The following is a 26505-nucleotide window of genomic DNA, read 5'->3' as shown; positions in this document are numbered from 1 at the left end:
TTATCTGTTGCTCTGTTATCAAACCACATACTTTCTCTTAGCAGTGTTATGCCAACAACACTCAATTCTAGATCTTATAATCTCCCTTCATTTCCACTTTCTTCATAGTCTGCATCTCTAACGTTCCAACTTAGATAACTAATCATCACCTTAAGCTTAACTTAGACAAGGCTGACTTCCTCTTACGTGAGGCCAAACAGCCACTAGTCAATCCATCTCCATGTCTGTTGAGGGTCATGCAGTTTTTATCTCCTGACTAAAAGAAAATCTTGTCACAGACTGCTACTCAGCTTCACCATTATTTATCTGTGTCTATACTACGTTTTACAGTAGGTAACTGCGTATTGCAAACAAATTTGTTTAGTTAAAAATGGTTTAAACTGGCATCTCACAAGCTTGTGTAAACCAAAACACATAACTAAATAAGGAAAAATATCAGGCTTTCGATAAAAGGCATGTGGCCCAATTATATAAATGTCTATTTTATGTATATTTGGTGTCAAATTGCTAATTTTTTTTTTTGGAATGAATGAATGAAAATTACATTCTGGTAAAACTGCATAAAATCGAATGCTAGCAATTGTTGGCATTTATTAAAATGAACACATCAATCAAAACTTTACTGTTTAGTTTTTATTTCTTAAATTTCCATTTCTATAACCTTCCTGACACACCAAATCTTTAAAAGTAGGCAGTGTATTAGCCATAAATTAAGAATAAATGTTATTATATATGCCTAAGCCTTTAGTAAAAATAGATATGTAGATATAGTTCATGAGTATATAAAATGAGTATATAAAACATAGTTCTAAGTTTCTGTTTATAGTGACAAGATGCTCTGTGGTTATGGGCCACAGGCCATTGAGTTCCCAGACCAGTCTATCAAAGCGTAAAGCATCCATCAACACAGAGACCTGGGGAACGAGGAGGCTTTTGTTGCACACAGCAGTGCATTGTCAGCTATTAATAACCATAAGAGTGTGCCGTTGCAGCACAGGAGATTCCAGACTAAGGACTTTACTGATTAGTGACTTAATGGAACTGAATGGACACAAATGCTAAATCAATTTATCGCCTGCTCAAGGTACACCAAACTCTCAGTGGTCTGAAAGAACCTGTAAAGAAAATGTCCGGAAGATTTTTCACCCAAAAATTAAAAGAACAAAGATTTTGCTAAAGAAAATGAAGATTAATTTTGATATTAAATGACAATTAATGTTTTTCTTAATTTTTAATTATTAATTCTAATAAATGGCAATTCAAAACATTTTCCCTACTAATTCTCACATTTTATAATTATTACATTAATTATTCATATTTACTCATTAAAATTCCTATATTTGTAACACTTTGTAACAATATGTTAACTAACAATGAGTTTCTTACAGTACTTATTATTTCTTGTTAGTTCATTGCTAGTTGTTATTCATTTGTATTTAATAACATTAACACATAAATGTTTTTATTTAAAAAAATGCATTAGTGTTAAAATTATAAAGATTAAAGAGACTTTATATGTATTTTCCATTTTAGTTCATGTAAAACAAATGTTGTTACCTAAAGTGTTATACATATTTAAAAATAAAGACCATAATAGATTATTTATATATCATGATACTTTAATTTATGCTGCTGCTTTAAAGAAAAGATAGAATTGTCTTGAAATGAGCATCATTTAATGTAGTAATGACTAAAGTAAACAGAAATTTGGCTTAATGTTGATTAACCAATTAATTAAATGAATAAATAAAGTTTCTAAAATTTAAATTGCTAATTTCTGATGATGTTATCGTAAGTGACTTCTCTTCGGCTTGTTGTTTATTTCCTAGCGTGTGCATTTCAAGGACAAAGTATTCCATTACTGTCACTGTACATATACTCATTTTTTCCACAAGCACTTAATGAGAGTAAATGTCATGAAACATGTCTGGGTCATAATTTAGAATAAAAAAAAAAAAAAAAAAGAAGAGATGATATAATTATGTTTTTAAAAAAGAAAATAAAGCTTATTTTAAAATCATAATGACTGGGATTGTTTCCATCCAAATAAAACACATTTTCTTTCCCAGTTAACACTACAATTTTGCAAATAAAATATTATTTCATATTAAGTAGCCTGTATACATTCAAAAGTACATAAAACATTTCAAAAATTGTTACAAATGTTGTGTCACATTATTCAAGGCCTGATATAACTATGAAAGCCCATGCAGTACTGCCACAGGTCTATGGAAGTACTCCTCCTAGTGGCAGTGGCTTTAACATCTTTAACAATCACCTGTTTATCTCATCACTTCATTTCTTTGGGTGCATTCAGTTTCCCTAAAATCTCGAAGAAACCAACTAAAATTTCAATCACAAACAAGCCACTGAAGTGTGGATAACACTCACCTTTTTGATGGTTTTCGTTTGCACTAAGCCAAGTTCACGGTTTTCATCAGCAACATACAGGGAGAGTTTGACGTAGGGATCACTAATAGGAAATAAAGAGACAAAACACAAAGACTATTTTGAATAGAGAGATAAAATGAACATTATAAGTTTATACAACCAAAATCTACAAAAGATAAATGCATTTATTAAACAGTGAATTCCTATTTTTAAAATACTGATAGATCACTTATTTTTCATCTTGTATTATAAAATGTACCTTTGGCTGGTCAGGCAATTAACTAATGAAGTAATATAACTGTCACATCTTTGCAATGGAAAAATAATTCTGCTAGAATGATAACCATTGATTCAACTGAAACAAACTCTACTAACACTAAAAGCAAAGGTCCTGGTGAGGAAAGTTGGAAAAGTGGGAGAAAAAGAAAGGAAGCCGTCAAGAAATTAAGGATTAGCAGAGCAGGATTCATTAGTTTACCAAACAGGAACAATTTGACGCACAGTATGAGTGATTAAATCAAACATTAGGTCAGATGCATACAGAAAAGTTGTGTAAGAGTCTTACGAGATTATATCTTACAGGATATGATTGGTCATAGGAATAATTTTTTTAAGGTAAGTGTGCTTGATTTCACAGTTTATGAAACTTGAGATAAACACATGTATAAATGACATGTATAAATGACATGAGGGGGAAAAAAAAGTGTAGAACAGCACACACAGTCATACTTGAATATTAATTTTGTTCATTTTACTTAATCACCACAGAAAATAACATTCTTTTTGGAACTTATCCAATTATCGGTGCATCTCAATCAGCTCCCTATCTAGTGAATCAGTATATTTTGTTCACTAATCCAGTCACTGGTGAATATTGAACATTAACAACACTGATTGCATTGATAACGTACTCTCCAGGATGACGGAAGACGGTAACTCGGGGAGAAGAACTGTTGAATAAATTATGGAATTATTGTTTTCATTGCACAGAAAAAGTATTAATTGCAGCTTTGTAAAATTATGAATGAAATACTGATGTCACGTGGACTATTTTACCAAAGTCCTTGTTAAGTTTCTGGACCTGGGAACACTGTAGTTGCATTTGGCTCCTGTAGGTTTAGGTTTCGCGTTTCAGAAATGTGGCGTTATTTCCGGTAAGCAAGCATAGTTAGCACAACTCCCTAGAATTTGCAGTGCATTGTGTGATTTTGAGGGAGCGAACGTCCAGGAAACTGGAAGGATTTCTCACTTGAGACAACCCTTAAAATGGCAGATTCCCTGATCAGTGCCATGACTACTGAACAAGGGAGCTGATTGAGTGGAAACCCTATGTTTCCATTTGGAATTTTACACCTGAAACCTTCAAGAGATTACGTTGACAAGGAGATGTGAAGACTTTCACGACAACAAAGACAAAGTAAAGTTCAAGTCAAGGTCGTTTTTTTTTTTTTTTAAGAACTCGACGGAATTTTACTGCATTTACAGAAAACAGAATACTTAGAAAGGAAAAATGCCATGCTGTGTTACTGGGAACTGCTGATTAGACTGAATCCCAGGTGGTTTACTCTCCGTAAGGGTCTAGTAGGTGTTTTCATGCTGGTTTATGATAGTAACCGACACCTTTCCCCTACATCGACTACAGCATGGTCTCACATAAACAGATAACAAGATCTATCATTTTTGCACATGTTAGGGGGAAAACACATGAAAGTATGGTTGAATCCCAAATGTTAGTCTAAAACTGTTGTTGCCAATTAAATTATGTAGTTTGGAAACGGTCTCAAAAAAATCATAGCAACCCAATATTGATACTTTAGCTGATTTGCTTCCTAAAACCATGTAATTTAGCATCACCAGCAATACTGCACCTTTTTTTTTTTTACTTGAAAAAAATATGCAAATGAAGTTTTAGCCTGAAAGTCAAGCTCAGCATTTTTCATTCACTGGCTTCTGGAACAGTTGTTTTGCTTCCTTTCCTTTCCTTTGGTCTGTTGTGAAGCTGAAAACGGCCTTCTTCGGTTTTTAATTGCAATGTCTGGATTTCCCGTCGCCTCTAATTGAATGTTTATACAAGGATTCGGCTTTCTTGATTAGGATAAAACAATATACCACTTTTGAGACTGGACGCTCTTGCCTTTGTAAACATATTACACATTTTGAACAGATGGATATTTTACGGCTATAAATGGAAATGTAATTTCCAGGAGACGATCGAAAAAAAGGTGATGAGTGACGCATTTATGTGTGCAGATAAAAGTAAAGCGTATGAATATAAAAATGTATAAAACAACTGACATAAATGGCTAAATCATTCCCGAGAATAGTCTGTAGACAAAGGAAAGAGTGCTTTGGAATTTCTTGGATCTTTGATTCCCTTGGCCAGCACTAGAGAAACCCCAGACGCCCAAATCGCGGTCCCATTTTCTCATGTTAAAGGCCATGGAGCTGCTCAGGTGTTATAGGGACACTAACAGTGCACACTGTTACCATAGAGATGGGCGACTTTGTCACAGGGGACTTGGCTCGGTACTTGATTGTGTGCAAAAAGCTGAAATGAGAGGGGAACGGGGGAAACGACAAATCAGAAGGAGGACTCTGAGACAAGAGAACACTCAACTCACTGATCTCAGCGGATTCAAGGAAACTAAAGGTGAACAGGGTTATCAACTGCATGTGCAAAAACTGCAGCTTCATTGACATTTTTCAAGGACTTTTAAGGCTGATAGCAATCTGCTGTCAAATGACAACACAAGGTTTAAGAACACTTGAATAACAACAAAGATGAACAAACTAAAGTTCTACTGAATCAAATATATGGATAAAAGAATCCAAAGCCATCACAGACTCTGATATGCTACAGTATCTACAGTATTTTGTTAGATTAGTGCAAGAAAAATAAAATAAAAATCCACACCAATTAAGTAAAAGATGTGAAAGACTTAATTTTTAGCTCTTTACAGGCAAAAAATAAATAAAATAATAATAAAATAAAATAAAAGCCATACCAATTAAGTAAAAGCTCTTTACTGCCCCCCAAAAAATGTAACAGGACTCACTTTCCTGCAGAACCTTATGCCAAGACCAAATTAAAGCAATATGCTTCATATCACGTTTAAATCTGAATGTGAGATTGATTTCATCATAGCCAAAAAAGGTCAGAAATTACTTGCAGATGTTAACAAATGTTAAGCTTTTAAACAAGGGGAATAAATACATTCCTCTAAACTACAGTGATGCTGTGCTATGGGCATTTATTAAACACATTTTAAATAAAATACAGAAATAAATGTAAATACATATAAAAGATAATAATAAATTGTTTTAGAAGGTATATTTTGCTTTTCATTACATGAGTGGGTCATCTAGGTAGAAAATGAGGGAGATGTTCTGTGTGGAGCCTACAGATTTTGTCTATTCAAATCCTCCTCACTTTCTCCGTTCAGACATCTGTGATGGTGCCTTGTGGCATCCATTTGCTCAGCTGCATGTCTTTTGCTTTAATTAGCACAGATGTAGCATGGTACTCATGATCCAAACACGCCAGACTCAGATGCGGACTCATGCCGTCAAGCAATCTGCCCATAGTGGAGATACCCATGGCATTAGAATGGGGCGAATAGGATGCTGGGATACACAAACACTCATGTTGACAGATGAACTCTCTCTGTCTCTGTCTCTGTCTCTCTGTCTCTGTCTCTCTCTCTCTCTCACACACACACTCTCACTCTCCAGGACTCTGTGATTGGAGCAGACAGGTCTGATGGAGCCTACAGTACATCAGCACAGTCAGAACAGAAGGAGCTGTGACGTCTACACCACAGGAGCAAGAAAGACAGAAAAAAAAGAGAAAAATGAGAACGCAAAATGAGTAAGATAAATACAAGCCATTCTACACATCAATTTCTTTCCCTGTTTGAATCAAAAACTGGTTTTGCAGCAAATGTGCTATTTAATGTTGATTTTTTTTAATGTTTTTTTGATGACAGCGAAGGTTAATATGAAGAGAAAGACCACTCATAGAAAAACAATCCTCTATATGACAGAAAGGAAGTTCCTCTTTTCAGTAATAAGAACCAGTCGCCTTTTTGATAGAAACATGGCCTGTTTTATGTAATCTAGACGTGTATTCACATTTGACTGTTACAAAACTATCCTAACTCTATGGCTGCAGCAGCAGCAAATGTGCACTCACAAGAGTTTCCACAGCACATGGTTACTATACACACATCATGAGAACATGTCCGGTGGGGTTGCCAAGATGGCCGTTGAATGAACAGACTTATTTTAAAGAGATTGTTCTAATATTAAGTTACCACAAATTTACTGTAGCACCAACTTTGACAACTAGCCAAGATTAACATTTGTAAGAGCCCTCACTTTTGCATCCACTGGGACAGTAACACTGATCGCAACTTTGACATGAGAGTGGGGTTTAGTAAAGATTTTTTAGGAGGAAGGAAATTAATTGATGCGTTAATTTGATCAAAATTGACAGTTAAGACATTATCAAATATTTATATTTTAAATAAATGCTGTTCCTTTTAACATTCCATTCATCAACGGAAGTTAGATGAGAGCACAATACTAATACTTAATATTATGATACATACATTTGATTAATACTAATGTTTAGTATATTTTATAATGTTCTACTTGTTGACAATATCACAAATATTTCTATATTAGTCATGTGAAACGTGAATGTTCACATCCTATCATTATACATACAAATCTAGCAATATTGTAGTATTTAAAACATACAATATTGCTAGACAAATGAATACCTTATAAAATCTTGTTACTTTTTTTATCCACCCAACTTATTAAATATTTATTTTAAATGTATGCACTCCTTGTTCAGCTCAGCTGTAAGCATTAAGGTCCTGGACCTAACTTTATTTTTCTTTTATTGATGGTCAATTGGCAGCTAGTTATTGTTTACATTATCATGACAGTGTTTGTTGCTGCTTAAAAGCTTTTGAATCGAAATAAAGACACAGTTGTGTTGAAATAAAGTTGAATTTGTGTTTTATGTATTTTGGTTAAGTTTGTTTCCTATACCAGCTGTAAAAAAATTGTCTAGTAAATCTGTTATTGATTTTAGTCTTATTTTAGTCGACTCTTAGAGATTTGTGACCAGGTGTTTGACTTCTACAGATTTTTTTTTCCCTATCATTGAAGTGAATGGTGCTCATTAACAGTTTGGATCACAACATTTTTCAAAAATATCTTCTTTTGTGTTCTCGCCTGACTGATATACTGTATACTAGGGCTGAACGATTTCGGAAAATAATCTAATTGCGAATTCTTTTTTTTTTTTTTACCAATATTGCGATTTAATATGCGATAATGTTTTTAAGCTCTTTATGTTCTGTATTATTCAACATTGTATAGTATGACCAACACAATATTAGATAGCTTAAACAGAAATGTTATTTTCTGTAGGCCAGGCCTATGTTACGATGAAATTAGGTGATGCATGAATTGATATGAATTACTTTTTTATTAAGCAACTACAATCACAGTAGTATATTGGATGATTTGTTGAACTTCCAACCTTGAAAGCATGTAATAATTATGACAACATAAAGCACTGACAAATAAGCCTGGTGTAAACATTAATATACAAATCACACAAGCTTAAGTAGACTGCAGAAATATACAAACAAATCTGTTGCTTTATCACACTACTTTAGGTAATTCAAAGTAACTGTAATAAACGTATGTAAATGTGGACTGCACTTTCTTATAACTTTACCCAGTGGTTCTCAAACTTTTTTTGGTCTCGCCAAATAATTTCACTAAACATTATAAAAAATTTATGTTTTTTTTAATAAAAAATGCATCACTTGAAACATTTAAAAATAGCATAGAGTGAATACTGTTTATTATTTATTTTATTTATTATTATTATTATTATTATTATCATCATCATCATCTCTGTTATTAATGTTTTATATATTTTCTCTTCTCTTTCACAAACCGATCCATCTCCCATTCTAAGTTACGTCCTTTGGCTGTTTACGGATTCATTTATTTTGTCCACCGGTATTTCACGGGGTAAAATATACAATGTATGGAGGGCTTCCCCAAACCACAGACTTGGCAACACTGTAGCATGCAACCTAATGCTTCCTCTAAAGACTGCACTTAGATATGTTCAACTTGAAGCAGCAATGATTAAGTTGATCGGTGTGTGACATCAAAGTACTGTGAGAGCTATAAGAGAGCAGAAGTCTCCTTTTGCTTTTTCTCGCCATACTTTGATGTCATACAACGATCGATCGTGAAGTCCAGTCGAACACACCTCTTTACTCTCGCGTTTCACGTGACTGAGTGTAATTAAAAAATTTAGTTTTTTCATATCACGATCTTATCAAAAAACAATTAATCGTTCAGCCCTAAAATATACATACTTACATAAACAAAAATATGTCAAGCATTATAATATGATATTATAATAATCAAGTATTATTTATTGATAGAACTTCAGTAATAAGAATTCAAACTTGGTAACCATGTATGAATGCATAAACATTTTAACTGAATATAGGACTGGTGGTGGAGCTTTTTTGGTCATTTAGTGTTTCAGTAAAGAAAAAAAAAAAAGGAAAAAAAACAACAACAACTAACAATAATACTGATAAGATGATAATAATAAGAAGAATTCTGATAATAAGAACACTATAAAACGCACTAAGGATTAACGAGCTGCTGGATTCATGAATATTAATCAGGTTGTGTGCATTATCTTGAACTGATTCGCCGAAATCAAAACAAGGACGATAACAGGTGAGCACCAGCCAATAAGATTGCCATTTGCGCATTAGTTCCGCCCACTAACAGAAAACCCAGCAATTCTTAAAAGCTGAAAAAATCCATTATTTGACAAGAAAATAAAAAAAATATATAATTTACATGTAGTGCGTCAATTCTGCATTTATTTAAGACTCTCTCTCTCGCTCTCACCGAAGCGATGATGACAATACATGTATACATGAAAGTCCCTTTGTTGTATTTCGCCGTTTTTTGTTGTCAAATTCAAGTGTGCTGCACATCCTTTGAGATGAACTGAACAATAGCACAGATCTCAGAATTCTCATAATCTGAGAATTTATTGGCTATTGGCGAACATCAAACATCATTTAGTCACCCAGAGTGAAGATTTAGTGGCATATTGAAATGATTTACTCGCAATGTAGAGGGTTGGTATCAAAGGTTAATTTGATACCAAACCTGCCTTGAGCCTCTAAAGCTAAAATAAAACTAAAACAAAAATAACAATTTATTTAGACATCTTAGCAGCATTCAAATCTGCATTTTTATTAGGTCCTGCCAGTGTATTACAATTGTATGGTATAAACATAACTTGCAAACGTACAAAGTAGGGATGTCAAAATTCCCATAAAAAAAATATTAATAGCCGTAGTAAAATGACACGGCATTTTGGACAGCTGTAAATGTAAGTGGTTATCATTTTCTACCTTAACTCATGTTATTTATTAGCTAACTAATAGTGTATGATAAATGAGAGTCATGGTCAAATAACATTGCCAGGCATTTCCAGGGCCATAACTGTAAACCGTTTTAGCTGATGATTGCCTAATACATGCATGTATGAAAGTCCCTTTGTTGTAGTTCATCGTACTTTGTTGTATAAACATGTTTTTAGATACCTGAAATAATGTGTGAAAAGAATTTGTTTTGAAGTATGAATATTACAAAACTGGAATTGTATTTCTAATTCAGAATGCTTAATTCAAAGTGTTACATGCAGTTTCTTAACTAGAAATTTCTCAGTGAAAGATGTTTCAGGGAAAAAAATATCTTTGGGCTTTTGTGAATTTTTTTGTAATTTAAATAAATAATTTAATTTAAATAATAAAATTTTTTACCTAACGTGTTCAATGGGAATCGAACCCACAAACTTGCACTGCTAACAAAATGCTCTACCACTTGAGCCACAGAATATCAGAGTATTAGAAATCAAGAAATTTCATTGGTTGCAATTAGTATTGACTGTTATAATTTCAGTAAAGGGTTAAACCCTAGTACAAAGTTAGCATGAAATGCTGTGAATGGCCTATAAAATTACGTCAGCTTTATGCAATCCATCCTAACGTTGAACTGACATCGAACTTACATTTAATTGATATGATCAGAAAAGTTACTGTGGGTAATTTATGCACTCTATGACCTCTGACTTTAGAACCTGAGAACTTCAAAGTGGTATAAAGAGAACTTGCAACATTGCACAAATGAGATCAGCCAATCATTTTCCCTTTGTGCTGGTTTCCTGGCACACAGATAATTTGTTTGGATAAGTCTATTGTCTAAATGAAAGAAAGACTCACAGAGTGCAACTCAGATATTCAGGCACAAAACTAAAGAAGGAAAAACACAAACAAATTCAAATGCGCACTCACATCTAAGTGTTTCCAAGATTTGCATTTGCTAATGAACGGGCGAACAGACTGGGCAGGTGGGATTAGAGGTCGGCCGATATATCGGGCCGATATTTGTCATTTTTTAATATATCGGTATCGGCCGATATCCGTGTTTAGTAGCGCTGATTTAAAGTCAGGCACGTCAGCGGGCAGCCCTGTGTTATTGGTGCGGTGGAAAGTGCTGCTGCCGCATGTGAAAGACCCTAAGCCAAAACTTTTGGAAGATTCAACAACAGTCCTGGGAGATAAAGGTAGTCAGAGAATTTCACTCTGTAAATGGGGTGGAGAAGTTGGCAGCTTTCCCAAAACTGCAGCGTGATTGAGGGCTACGTTACTCCGCCCCGCTCACAGACAACACTGTGCTCGGAGAGACAGTTGTCCTGGAGCTGCCCAGAACGGTGACATTTGAACGCTAAATGACATTTGTTTGGAAGCATGGTTTGATGGAGACAATAGCCAGGTTTCCATCCAACTCATCTGCATTTAGGGATGTCAATATTCGATAATTTCCATGTGAATCGTTGTTTTAAATTAACGATCAGTTAATAACCTTAAGGCTGCAAAATGTGTCTGCAGCGGTATTATTATTATGTGCAAAAGTCACTTAGAAAAAAAAGCTTTCTCACCCGAATTAAAGGGGTTTTAGTCTGAATAAAATGCTAGTAGCAGGACTGTAAAATGATAAAATGAAGAGAGAACGCCACACGTTTGAGATCATTTTGATTTGTTGACTGTTTCCCGTCAAGGAGACCACTGAATGCGCCTCTTTAAATGGTTTCCTGGTGCTCGTTGTTGTATTTAAAAACGCAATTGCAATGTTTTCAAATGACACTTATCATTAAAAATAAAATTATCCCAAAAGTAACTGTGGTGCTTGTGGCTGTGCTGCACAGTCAATTAAATTTAAAGTGCATTAGATCATGACAATGCATGAGTGCGTGCATACGAGGATGAGCGAGCACGGGTTTGACTAGATGTATTTGGAGGTTATTGCTCACGTCTCGTTTTGCACATATCCAATGTATCTGAATGTTAAACTATAATATTATTATTATTATTATATTACTATTATTTTTTATGTAAACTAGATGGAAAAGATCATCCTCTTCACATGAACAAAAATAATAACAATAAGTGATAATAAGTTTAGAAATGTTGGCATCCAATTATTATTAGTGTGACATTTTAGCATGCAAATGAAGGGAAAAACCTTCAAGATATTGGCCCTTAAAATCGGCAGCACATATCGGCCATCGGCTGACCATGACCTCTAAATATTGGCATTGGCTATAGAAAAACCCATATCGGTCGATCTCTAGGTGGGATGGTTCACCACCTCTCCGGACACATCCTTTAGTTCTTCCTTACCTGGCACCAATGATGTCCTTCTTCGCCAGATCAATGCCAGCAATGACCTTGACACGAAGAATACGAGATTCATTCTGCAAAACATGACACACACAGAAAAGACCAACATGAATAAATCAATACATCACACGAGTCTAGAAGACAAAAAACAAACTGACCCATAGCCTAAATTTAAGCTGATTCCAAGTCGTGAGAGCTTCCCAATTTCACCTCCAGGAGAAGATGAAAAAGGAGCATCTTAAAGAAATTAGAAAGAAGAGGCAGCCAAGAAAGCTTTTGTGTTCATTGATGCAAACTAAGACGGAACTGTTTCGATGGTATAGCAGAGGGAAAAAAAAAAATCCCTAGGGAGCTATAAACCAAGGCCTTTAGATCCAGCACACCAGTTTCTTGTCTTAAGGCTGAATAAGGTGGTCTAAAGTTCTCAGCTTGGCCTTCAAAAGCTCTCCAGCAATAGATACAACCACCATTTCACGACTCCCACTCTGCATAAGTGCATCCCACCCCCAACATCACCTCGGCCAGCTTTCAATAGCTATTCATCCCGATCACGATCACACAATGAGCATCTTATTCGCCCTCTCGGCTTGTGAAGCTCACCAGTCCAGAAATGACGCACTGTAGAGAGTAAGAAAGGCCCTCTTCTCCTGCTTTACCCACTTCTGCTCTCTGAAATTCTCCTTCTATTTATGTCTGAAAGTCTTGCCTGAAAGACATGCATCATTCGTGCAGACGAGGCAAACAACAACAACCACCGCCAGTGTGACGGATTGTATTTATTCTGCCTGTCGTATATGACCTAATTATTACAGAACTAATACAATTTGGATGAGATGGGAGAAGCTGTTATAATCTGAAAGGTACTTGGGTGTTTCTGTCATCCCACCGGGTAGCTCAAACTGACAGATCTGTGCTTTTCATATAAAATGCAAACAGAGGCTAGATGTCTTTGCAGAAAGCTACTACTGTATTTTGGTATGAAGGAAATGTCATTTCATTTGTAAACCTTTTCTGACGTTTTTTGGGAAGTATGATAAAGCTCATGATATTTTATTTTCTAAAAGCCATTCCAGTATCAAAGGATTCATAGCAAAAATAAAAATAAAGTAAATAATAATCATTTGAAATAAAAATTAAGAAATTAATACTTTTATTCAGAAAAAGAGCATTAAATTGATCAAAAGAAACATTAAAGTTGTCACAAATGTTACAAATGATATCGGTTTTAAATAGCTGTTATTTGGCTCATGTTTTATTTAATTTTTTAGAAGCCATTTCAACACAAAATGATTCATTGCAAAAATTATAAAATGAAATAATTACCTTGGAAAAATAATACTATATGCACTACTGTTCAACAGTTTGAGTTCAGACGGTTAAATTTTTTTTTAAAGGAATTAATACTTATTACTACTACTTTTATTACTTATTAGTACTACTTATTCAGCAAAGATGCATTAAATTGATTGTGTCATTAAAGACATTTATAATCAGGGTTTGGCTCACCAGCCAATTTTGCTACTAAATTTTTAAGTTACCGTCCATTCATAACTTCTACTAGCCAAAAAAACATAAACAAATAAAATAAAATAAATGAAAATAAACTAACACCTTGAGGCTCGTCCACACTGAACGTGACAAAGCAATTCTCAAATCTTTGAGAATCTCACATCATTTTGAAATTTTCATAAAAAGGACAACACAGGACATTAAGGGAAATCAGGGACCAGTTGCACATGAAGAAGCTCTTCCCTCATTCAGGTCCACAATGTTCAGAATCCATCTTCACTCTAATCTCACCGCCAGAACTTGTTGTATTCCAACACTCCTTTATAAAATAACTGGCCCAAGAAAAAGAACAGCACTAGCTCTCAACTCCAATCACTCCTATGTATCAACCATCATAGTTAAGAGCCCAAGCACTAGCTCAGGATGACACAACAACCCTTGAAAAGAGAAACAAAGAAGTTTCCAACATGTATGTATTTAAACAGAAATCACAGTGGCATGGGCCTCTAATTCATGAAAATTGTAAATGCACATTTTCCTTTTGCATGCATTCAAACACACACTCTTTTGACCCTTGTAATCAATTATAACCACGCGAGAACGTCTTTCTCACATAATTCAATAACATAAAAAATGTCTTACCCTTGAACTCAACTCAAAGCTCTCAGATAATACTTGACATGGTGGTAAACATTCCCGCTCGTAACTATGATTATTTCCCTGAATCTCCCACCATTCTCTAATTGAGGTTAAAAGATAAAACACTGAAGAAGGGCAAGCAACCAGAGTTACAAACCCGCCTTCCGTTCTAATGCCACTTTACACACTCCAGACACTTGGGGAGATGAATTGGTGAGGCAGAGATGATAGCTGGGTTTGGTCCATTAGAGGAAATGATAACTCATTGGTATTGCTGTTGAAGGCCAGGGATGCTAGAGGGACTTAAAGAGGACACAAGTAATAACTAAACATAAAAATATCTAAGAAAAATGGCTGCTACTCTTTATTCCTGTAACTGTGTCAAAAACCAAACAAAGCAAAAAGCAATTCTTTTGTAACGTTATAAGGTCACTTTTGATCACTTCAATGCATCCTTTATAAAGATACTAATAAATAAAGATTAAAAAAAAAATAAAGATTATTATTCAGTCATTGAGATTACATTTTTATCCAAAGCAACTTCTGTCCCCCTGGAGTAAAGTGACCTTAAATGTCTAGCTCAAGAACAAGGTGGTTGATGGATCAGGATTTGAGCCTACAATCGTTTGGTTGCCAGCAGGTTACGTCAGCCACAACAAACTCTGACGATGAGTTGCCTGTAAACATTAGAAAAGAACCCATGCAATCAAAATAAAGTGGTGTGTTTACTACGTCAACAAAACTGTAATGGCTCAATCCGTCAAGTCTATAAATAAGGAATGGCTTTGCTGCAGCCCTATTTAACATATTTGAGTGATATAATAATAAAGTCTCAGGGCTGCAGCTGATTTTATTTCGCGTCGACGTAAGATGGCAGAAAAGTATTTCTCAAGCTGTGGCTGTCAAGCTGGATAATTAGGATTCCGATTCCAGCAGCCTCTTAGAGAGCCGAAGCTCTGACTGGCTTCCTGTGCACACCCAGAGATTAGTTCAATGACCGGTTTGGCATTTCCATGTCATATATCATCAGGTCTCAAGTGGGAAACCTTGGTCCGCTGGGGTCGTTCTAATGGGACGACTGCAATACAGTATCGTCTTAAATGCCACTTAAAACAACAGTAAAAAACATTAGCAGTTCCCAAGTGCAAGACATAAATGTTGGCGGCTCGAAAGTCTAAATCGCTGCTTTTTTTAAATCCATCATTTTATATGTTAGAACACAGCAGAGTTAGCTACATTTTGATAATGGCAGCTACACCCCTACTAAGGTCCATCACAGACACCATATGATGGTGATTTCTCCTAATGTGAGATAGTCTATGAATGCGATTCATAAGCACTCGAATACAACTCAAAGATCTATGCTCTTACTGTACAGGGTTTTTATTAAAGGGCTTCTCACGTTACACAATGACCGTTTTTAACCTGGCTAAACACCCAGATTTATAAAGCATTTGTGTGGATGCTTCCATCAGCAGTTACATAATCAAGAACGCTGAGCAGAGTGGAAGCATTTCCATATCAATGGCGTTCATAATATTATGGCACCTGGTTTCATCAGAACTAAGTCTGCCTTAATGAAAGGTTTACCGTAAGTGCTTATAAGCATGTCATCATGCTCCTATTGCAAAAACAGTTCTCAGTTCTCAGTTCTCATCTATCAAAAGAGTAAACGGTTTTATATTTGACACAGTGCTGGTAGATTTTGTGGCATCTGGCTGTGGTTTTATGGTTCCTGGGTTTTCTAATTCCATCTTGGGACATCAGCACAGAAGCATGTCACACGGATCGGGAAAACATGATTCGGCTGCAACTACTGCTCATGTATTTTTAATGAAGATGATGTGACAGCATGTACTGTAGCTGTATCACATTCCATGCTCATGATGCCAAGCGTGAGTGCGTTTGCGAGCAATCAAGTAAACGTTTGCGTGTCCTCCCTCAATGTAAACCAGATGCATTTTAGCACATTCACAATAAGATTATTTGAACAACGTGCATCCAAATTGAATGTGCATCCAACCTAAGCCTTCACCTTAGGTGTGCATGTCTAATCTATAAAAGGCAATAAATCTGTAAAATAGCCCAACAGAAATAAAACAAATGGGGGTCTACAATTCCACAAGAGTTCAGTCAACAAAAGGTCTATCGGAATTGACAGACTGTTTCTGGGAGAGCTTGTCATTCCTGTGTACAGACAGTGTCTTGGGAACGGAGATCTATAGGAGCATGAGAAAGGCAACGATCAAGGCCAGCAAAGAGACAGGAACTCAGGGAGCGAGTGATGGGATCCCACAGGACTGAGAAAATGTTGTGTGGTAAACAGTCCCAGCCTACTTGACGGATACTTGTCGCATACTAATGAAGCATTGCATGTCTTCTGTGTGTTGTGCGTGTCTGTCATGCAATGATTTGGGATAACACAATAACACGATGGTTCTTTGGAGGGAAAATACTTTTGATGAATCAATAACTTGAGATTGCAAGTGTAACCCTGTGTATTACAGTAACACTTTCTCAAATCAACTACAACCAAAATTGCTAAAATAAATAAACACTTATGTGAAGCACCACTTCTGTTAAGGGCCATACACACCAAGTATGTTTACATGTACCCAAACACCTCAATCGATCCAAATAAAACTTTGATTGGATTAAATGGAATGGTGTAGACCTGAGATAATCCGATCAACAGGATGAGAAAAAATTTAAAATAAATTAAAGTTTAAAAAAACAAGTCGGATTCAAAATACCTTGCACACATATGCAGTACAGGAATGAGTATGTTAACAAATCATATACTAAAAATTTTTGTATTATGTCAACTTACAAAATGATCAGTGGAGGACACTGTATATTTACATTTTTTTTAAATTATATATATATAAGTGCTGTCAAACGATTAATCACTATACTAATAATTGCATACAAAAAAGTTCTTATTTGCATAGTGTGTTCTGTGTATATTTATTATGAATATATAAATACACACTGATAATGAATATTTTGAAAATATTTGCATGTCTATGTTTATAAAATTTATGTTATAACTAAATATATTTAATATAAACATAACATATCTTTCTGAAATATATGCATGTGTGTCTATTTACACACAAACACACTCCACACATTATTTTGGATGCGATTAATAATTTGACAGCACTACTATATATATTATATTATATTATATTATATTATATATATACACAACTTTTTGCTCATGGCAACTCTGATTAGCTACATTATTATGAGGATTATCTGTTTTGTTCTGAATTCAGGAATTCCAACAATTCATAAACAGAACTTCAGGATCTAAAATTGGATTGAATTCATTAAAACTTTTGAAAAATGTGCATTTAAACAGATTTTGCAGCAGTTCTACAGTGACAAAGAGACTAAATAGAATTCTTTTTTTTAATAAGAGTTAGTGATTTCCTGTTACAAGCAAACAGAGACTGTTAGAGATGCAACAAAGTTATGCAGATGCTTAAAACACTATGCTTAAAATAGTGACAATATGCCGACCACCAAGGAACGTTACTTCTACAAAACAACAGCACAGTAGCTTGCCAGCAGACCTGGTTATTTCTCAAGTTGATATATGGCAAACATCAGCCAATTTATTAATTTGCGACAAGAAAATATTACTTAAAGTAATGATATAACGGAAGCGGTGAAAGATCATTTATTCTGTATTGGACGTAAACAAAACAGGAGGGTGGGGAATTGGTTCTAGCCATCAGCTTTTGATTAAATGGAGGCAGATCTGAATGCAAGCTTGTAGTCAGTTTTATTAATTGTCTTTGGTAAGAAATAAGTTTAGGGGGACTAGATGATTGAAGAAGACCTGCTTACTTCACTAGACAAAAAATTCCCTAATTTCACGGGAAGATCCATTTATGGCATTTTTATAATTAGCTACCATATGCATGGATGAATCACTCACAATTAGATCTAAAACATGCATTTAGAAAATGGATAGGGTGTGTTTTCACTTTAATCAAATCAAATCAAGAGAACTTCCTCAGAAAGTGAATCAAGGCATGTTCAGTCTTTCTCCTGCTGTTTAACGTCCAAACACAAACATACTTTGATCATCCGCCGTTTAACCTGTTGATGAACATCTAGCTAGTAACATTCCTCTCTTTGTTTACATTAAACATATTAAATCGCTGCAAAAATTATTCATTAACTTCTTTAGTCTTACGTTACAGTTTCAGGGTTTGGACGCCAAGTTCTTGAGTACTTTTCCACCTAAGAACCTGGTATGCTATACGTGCTACAGTAGGTCACATATCTTTCTATAAATTGCTGACTGGCGAACTTAATGTGATAAAGACTTAAATAGGTACCTGCCAACTTGTAATGACAGTAATACATGACTCAGATCTCTCCTTTGGACTCAAATAAAAAAAAAGCCTATATAAAAAAAGATAATAATAACGTCACTGATATTTACACCTATGAACACGTGGCCTTGAACTATATCATCATCATTAGGATTAAAAACTAAAAGACTGATCTAGTATGTCACGAAGAGCAGTAGTAATGACTAAAAAAGGCATTAACAGGGATCCAAGTGAATCATAGGCAAACACCTGCTTCCTAAGACGGTCCTCAGGCTCTCAAGAAAGTTGACCTGAATTTTCAGAGGGTTACACCAGGGTCCTGTTATGACGAACAACATAATGTTTTGGTTGCTACATAATCTGTTGTAACATTATTCAAAACAACATAAAAATGGTTTCAGCTAGTAATAAAACTTGATTATGATCCATTCAAATTTGGCCCACATAGTTGCATCAAGGCAGTGTTATGAAAATGTGGTGCTACCAATAACACTGTATTACTAATACAGAATAAAATAAAAATAAAACGCCCATCCTTTAGCCAATTATACTGTCAGTGTCAACAATAACAACATCCAAAAGCATATCGAATATGGTACAGCATAAAACAAACCCAGAAATCTTGAAATGTCAGCCTGATATTTGACAGATGAGCTGTCAATCATAAAAATCTAAACATTATGCATTAAATGACTTAAATCAAGAAAAGTATTTGGGTATTAGTAGGGAAATATTAGGATTTCAAGATTCCTTTACATTCTTAACATTATTTATCTAATAAAATTCCATGGAAATGTGGGATGCACAAAATGATCGTCAGTATCGGCTTATATAAATATTTATTGTGATACTAAAATAATTATCTTAGGTTTGATCAAATTGATCTTGATAATTTGTCACAGTGGAACTGCAATCTGAATTGAAAACTGAAATCAGGTTATGGAAAACAATAAACATTTAATAACTACAATATGGTGGAAGACATGCACTGTCTTAAAGATGGTATAGTTGAGAAAAACAGTACTTACTTCATCCTCAGAGAGTCCATAAATGGGTTCGAAATTCGTAGCCATAAAGCCAAATGGCAATTTAATACACACATACACAAAAACACACACACGCTCGTGTGAAAGCTGGAACAATAGCAAAGTGTGTCCTCCTCAAATCTCCTGTGAATGCAAGTTGATCCAAAGCAACGAAGTCAGAGTCCAAAAATGATTATCCTCTTAAACCATATCGCGACGAAAGATGTACGTCCACCGGTTTAATCTCATTTAACGGTTGAAATTCGGTGGATACACGCTTAATTTCCCCAACAATATGATTTCCCTTCGTCAAGTGCAAACGCGAATCATTCACTTCCTCTCAGGATCCGAAACACTCCCCGCTGAAATGAATGACAACTTATCTCGCCAATCACAGCGTTTGCCGAAACTCAGGGAGGACAGACTATCCAATCCCTGTTGATTGGGGGGCGGGGCAACGTGGTTGCACTTTTGTGGAGTAATCAGGGATGGGTAGTTTCCTAGATCCCAATATTGGATCCATAGGAACTTGACGTTTTATTGTATTACATACATTTCTATAGGTCTTTATGCACATTTTGTGTTAATTAACACAATAAAAATATACAAATAAACAAATAAATAAATAAACACTCAGTTTATTTAAAAACCCAGTAATAAGCCGTTTGAGTCTTGCAGTTAGTAACAGGACTCCTATAGCAGGGCTCTAGCACCCTCTACTGTTAAAAGATAGATGTTACCAACATGTGCCAATTTATGATTAACACCAAACACTGGGCAAAGTCCAACTGTTATGCATCATTCGGGATTCATTGTACATGTGAAATAGCCTAGAGAAACGGAACTAAAATATGTTTTCTGCTGGTTTCTACTGGTGTTAATTGCTTTTGTTGTTTTTTTTACACTAAAGTGATGTTCACCAGACTGAAACTGAACTTGAAGATCAAACAGTATAATTTAGAGGTGAAAACTGTAAAGGAGTCTGAAAATGAAAAGTTGAAAATAGTCATTAATTATTCTCCTAGATTTAATATGACTCTTTGGGGTTAAATGTGTGTGTGTGTTTGTGTATGTGTGTCTGCGTGTGTGTGTGTGTGTGTGTGCACGTAATATAGTAGCCTAAAAGTATAGTAGAAAATATAGTAGCCTGAAAGTATAATAACAATAAAATAAATGGTGACTAGTTACAGCAACTAACATATCTTTTGGATTAACAGCCTTATTGTTTTATGACGGACATTATATCAACCAATAAAAAAGCAGTTACAATACAAAAATACAAAATAATAATAAAAATAAATTACTAAGCAGAAAAATTAGGCTAAACAAAACACATTACATTCAACTATTTTTAAAATGCTTGTTAAATGAGTTAGAAATAGTCCCAAATCAATCCTGTATATCAATAAGCAAAACATAAAAGTGGCTTCTGACATGTGAATATACATACATTCATGTATATAACATTTTGTCAACAAGATATAGAAGTACAATTAGTGTTTCGGTAAATGCACTTTTTTTTTTTTTTTTTTTTTTTTTTTTACAAATCCAAACAAAACATTATCCCAAAGTAAAGAAAAATCTTTATCAATATTCCCAATAACAAACATGGCAGGTCTTTTCACGCCAATCTAGGGTAGTGCCAAAATAAATGCACTAGCCTCTGGGTATCTTTTATCTTATCTGAGTAGCCAATCCACCTTATTTTGATATTTTCTTTGAATGACAAATAACACGAAGAATAACTGTGCAATACTGCACAGCAAATCAGTGCTATTATGGTAGTGAATTAAAACCCCTTAATAACATGCAGACGAGTTTGCTACTAAGTAATCAAGCAGCACTTTGGACTGTTTTTGTACAGGTAAAATAACTGTAAGATAATCTCGCACATTCAAGTAGCCTAAATGGACTGCATTTACGTAAAAAATACGGTGGAACATTCACATACATTTCAATGTATTCATCTTAATGTAGAAAAGAACAATTGGTATATGTTGTTATATATGTTTCTCTGTGTACCAGTAGATGTCCTCGTATTGCCACTTAAAAACTCACTTTGGCCTGAACCAGTGGTAAAAACTCTGTGGTATAATTAATCAGCTAGGGCTTTACTTAGTTTCCAGCTCATTAATAAGTTCTAATGACTTATTAATATCAAATAAAACATTTGCCAAATTCAATTTATAGATACATTAAGACTTACAGCTTGGTTTATTGTATTATTTGTGGTACTGAATTCAATAAAGCTTTTAAGATGCTTTTATTGACTCAAGAGCCTGACACAACATTAAATATAGAATAAAACTGTGCGTTATCTTCTGATAACCTTAAATTACTAAACTGGGAATACATTAAGCCAGTAGACACTATGTTAATGTTAAAGTAAAAAAAAAAAAAAAAAATCTTGATTTTGTTGAAGAAAAAATCCATACCACAATGTCAATTCCAGATGGTAAAATTACATAACACCAATACACACTGAGTAGGACAGAGAAGGATTTTTTTGCATCACCCCCCCCCCCCCCCCCCACCCAACCATGAGCGCAAATCCAGTCTCTGGTTGGGAAACAGTTACTTGTTGGAGGGTTTCCAGATGTGGTTAATAAAAAATCACACCGGTGTCAGCCAGGTGCACAGGTGTGGGAAGTTCTCAATTCTGAAACAAAACTGATTCATGAGCAGCATTTAATCTTCCTATCTTCCTGTTTTTCAAACACAGCTGTTCTTTAAGGTCTTCATCACACACATTAATGACTTCAATCACTCCTAAAGCAGAAGGGGCCCGAGTTCATTGATGTTAATGGATGTTGACAGATCCAGTTCAGTAGTTTGTGGTTCAGCACAAAATTCGAAGTAATTGTAAAATCCTGGATTTATTGCAGCATTAAAGAGACGATAAATGCTGTAATTTACAGTAGGGTAAGAGGAAGGACTTTTAAGTTGTCTTTTATTCATTTTATTGATGCCACAGATAGTAAGTGATCTGCTATTCTCATAAGCATTTGTGAAATATACAGATTATTCAAATGTTTTACAGGTATTCAAAGAACCAATATTGACATCAGGATACTACAAAAACTGTAACAAGAAGCAAGACTCTTTTGGGAGAGTTTTGGAATGGTGAAGATGTGCTTTTCTACGGAAGATTTGGCAATAAGACAGATGACTGACAGCGGCAGAGAGCACATGGCAGTGCACATGTTCAGTGTTGGACAGCTGGCGTGAGCCTGACATGGAGTCGACCCTTTCTGACCGTGATGACGGCTCAATCTCACAGATTAGAGGAGAGAGAACTGAGCCTGCGTGCACATTAATTCAGAAGTCAGGTGCATGCCAAGGATACAGAACATACTGTATTTAAACATTCAGTACCATTAAATAGATTGGGGTCAGTAAGATTTTTTAGTTTGTTTGTTTGTTTAAAAAAAAAACATTTCAATGCTGCATTTATTTGATCAAAAGTAAAGTAATATGATTAAATATATTTCTGATTAAAAAAAATATTTTCTATTTTGATATTTTTTAATTTTTAATTTATTCCCGTGATGCAAAGCTGAATTTTCATTAGCATTACTCCAGTCTTGGTGCTCAAGAAGCATTTAAATACATGTTTTGCCACTTAATATTTTTGTGGAAACTGTTATACATTTTTTCAGGATTCTTTAATGAATAGAAAAAAAGCATTTGCTTGAAATAAAATTCTTTTGTAACATTATTAACGAGTCCTTACTGAATAAAAGTATTCATTTCTTTCTTTTCTTTTTTTTTTTTTTATTAAAAACATCTGACACTAAACTTTTGATAAATCTTTAAAAATGTTGTAGTAATATTATATAGTAACTGGATAGGATATCAAGTGATATCCAGTAAATAATATGTAATATTAATAAATTATTAAAGCTTATTTAAACAAAGATTGAAAATAACTGATTCCACAACAACTAATACAACAACCAAGTGGCCAGAAACAGATTATATGTTATTTTGTCTTAATTTTACATCTGTAGTGGCTTGTTTCTAGGGTTAGCTCAGCTTGAAATCCTTTGTAGTCATCATTGCCCACCTCCTGTTTCTCTCCTGTAATTCTCTCTCTTGGTAATTAGCATTTACTTTTTATCCATACAGACTTATAATACAATAACCTTAAGCAGAGTCCCCAAGAGATGACCTTTTTTAAGTGCTTCACTTTAGGACACAATTAAATAACCACACAGTGCACGGGACATCCAACATTAGGATTAAATCTGTGATGTTTTGATGCCACTCCAAATTCTTCAATGAGCATTTGTGTGTTTGTGTTTGTGTGTGTGTGTATTATATCATGTAACCAGAAGCCAACTGTCTCCTTGTTCAGGTCAGTAAAATCCAAACTCATCAGCAAACGGTGATCCTTGCCTAAAATAATTAATATGTTCATAGTGTTCACTAGTATTATAAATAAACTACTGCCCTATACACCATCAAAAAGCCACCTTCACTTATGACTTCGCTTTATGAGCTTGTTTTATGACTTATGAATATGTTTTCCAGCCCATTCCATCTACCCATAAACTGGTAGGGCTAGTCTCTCAGCTGACCAGAGAAACATTATTTGGTAGAGGTCACTGTGTTTTTATGCCTGTGTTTGCTTCAGATGGTCACAGGCAAACTCGTTTGATCTTTGAGTCATGATTTCCTTCTGTCTGCTAGGGTTAAGTGTTTCGAGCACATGGGCTTGAGTCATGTCATGCCACTTGAACATGGGCCATGGAAAGGTTGAAAAAGTCACGTTTTAGTTTTATAACAGGTGCTTTGGCTCAGTGCTTTGATCCTGTTCCATTTTAAAATAACCATTTTAGTCCATCACTGACTTGAATTTTACCTCAAAGGAATAGTTCACTGAAAAATGGATGTCATTGTTCATTTTTAAGTTTGAAAACTCCATTGTCCATTATATGATATTATATATGTGTGTGTGTGTGTGTGTGTGTGTGTGTGTGTGTGTGTGTGAATGGGATTTATAAATGAAAAATATAAAATAAACATTAAAGCTTTCCGATTCACCTAAAAACTGAAAAAAAAAACTTCAAATCACAAATTCTGAATGTATCACACAGTTCATTCAGATTAAATTTAATTTATTTAATTGAAAGTGTACCTCTGGATAAGTTTGAAGTATATTTTTAATGACTTATGGAATGTTGGAAAGTACAAGTGCACTGAACAGTGGAACCTTTACTCAGCATTAGAATTTTTTTGGAGGTCATTAGAATTATGCTATTATCTTGGACTAACAGAAGCAATTTCGTAATTAATTATATTTACAAAATTGCAACTATAAATAAATTACACATTGGCAATAATGTCTTCTGTATATTCTTTTTGGGGAAATGAATTTTAGGAATTACAATACACACAATACAATATTATTCATATAATTTAATACATTTAAATGAGAACTGTAGATGCTGTTAAGAGTTTTTAGTAATGCATTAAAATCAAAGTGGTTAATATCATATTTATCTATTTTATCAGTTCTTTTTTTCCTATTCTGTTTGTGCATGTACAGGTAAGCAGTCACATGATCAAATGATTTCACGGGTCAACAAACTCAATGTCTTCAGGTTCACTGAGTTCAAGGAGTCTGGTAAGTCTTGAGGATTTGCAAAAAGCACAGTAGCAGTATCTGCACTGAAAATGGATACATACGCTATAATAATTGTCATTTTTATTTTATTTTATTTTATTTTTGATTTATTATTTTGCCATTCAATTGTTTCTTTCTTTATTAAATGGCATCTTTGAGTAATACAATTTGAAATACGTACAAAATGGAGGAGGTTTGGTTGGATTAGGTATATTTTTCTTATCAAACACATCTAGTCACATCTGCTTTAATCCTTTGTGTCATATGTGTTTATTGTATTTTTATGCAATGCAGTTAATGCATTACATAAGTCATTCAGTTAAATGTTAAAACCCGGTTGAAGATTGATAATAGTGTGAAAACAATGATTTTCCACTTGCCAGCTCACCCAAATATTGAAGGAGAAAGAAATAAAAACATTTATAATGACATAACTAATGTATTGCACTTTTTGTGATGCATAATGGAAAATCAGCGTGCTTATAGTATACAGAATATGGCAAGGATTGTTTTGTAAACACCTTATAAGCATTAACATAAAACATAAAAAAGTATGAATGTCATTGCATTACATAACAAAAAAAAAACATCTAAACAATTGACTGAAAAAAAAATCACAAAATTAAGACAAAAATATTTGAATACTTTGTTGAACATATGGTTAATTTGATTAAATATATGATTACTCTGCTAGGACAAATATGTGAAGAGAGGAACTGACTAAAAATAAAAAAACAGAAACACCGGCTGGTTAAAAATAATTGCAAAAATCACTAGAAAAGTGAAGATAGTTCTCAGAAAAGGTATAGCACATATGTGTACTGTACTGTACATTTGTTTGCAGATGCAGTTTAGTTTGTTGTCAACTGATGCAATATATATATATATATATATATATATATATATATATATATATATATATATATATATATATATATATATATATATATATATATATATATTAATAACATCAATTACTGCAACTGTACAGTTTTTACGCACTGTTCAGAAACATTTGGTTCTGATATTTTTTAAATGCACTTCTACCAGGGTTTATTTTATTTATTTATTTTTTTACTTACTCATGGAACTCTTACTGTGGGAATTTTTTTTAAAGTCCAAATGTCATGGTGAAGCATTGATAA

The 26505-nt window shown here is 34.2% G+C and overlaps 1 protein-coding gene across 6 annotated transcripts in view; it reads right to left on the bottom strand.

The window, feature by feature from the left end:
- nedd4l (NEDD4 like E3 ubiquitin protein ligase) overlaps positions 1-20096 on the bottom strand; it is a 63349-nt gene extending 43253 nt beyond the window's left edge. For 3 of the 6 annotated variants that reach the window (XM_052587880.1, XM_052587883.1, XM_052587881.1), the window contains exons 1-3: positions 19735-20095; positions 12207-12280; positions 2392-2473 (exon numbers count right to left, since the gene is read on the bottom strand). In XM_052587880.1, coding sequence (XP_052443840.1) covers positions 2392-2473; positions 12207-12280; positions 19735-19779 — 201 coding nt within the window. In that variant the 5' untranslated portion in view covers positions 19780-20095. Of the gene's footprint in view, positions 1-2391; positions 2474-12206; positions 12281-19734 lie in introns of all 6 variants that reach the window. The other 3 variants (XM_052587878.1, XM_052587882.1, XM_052587877.1) reach the window with 2 other exon arrangements.
- Positions 20097-26505: the final 6409 nt, after the last annotated feature.

The sequence above is a fragment of the Carassius gibelio genome, chromosome B21, assembly GCF_023724105.1.
Source record: "Carassius gibelio isolate Cgi1373 ecotype wild population from Czech Republic chromosome B21, carGib1.2-hapl.c, whole genome shotgun sequence".
Classification (NCBI taxonomy): domain Eukaryota; kingdom Metazoa; phylum Chordata; class Actinopteri; order Cypriniformes; family Cyprinidae; genus Carassius; species Carassius gibelio.
The sequence above is the reverse complement of the archived record's forward strand: the minus strand, read 5'-3'. Positions and strand labels throughout refer to the sequence as shown.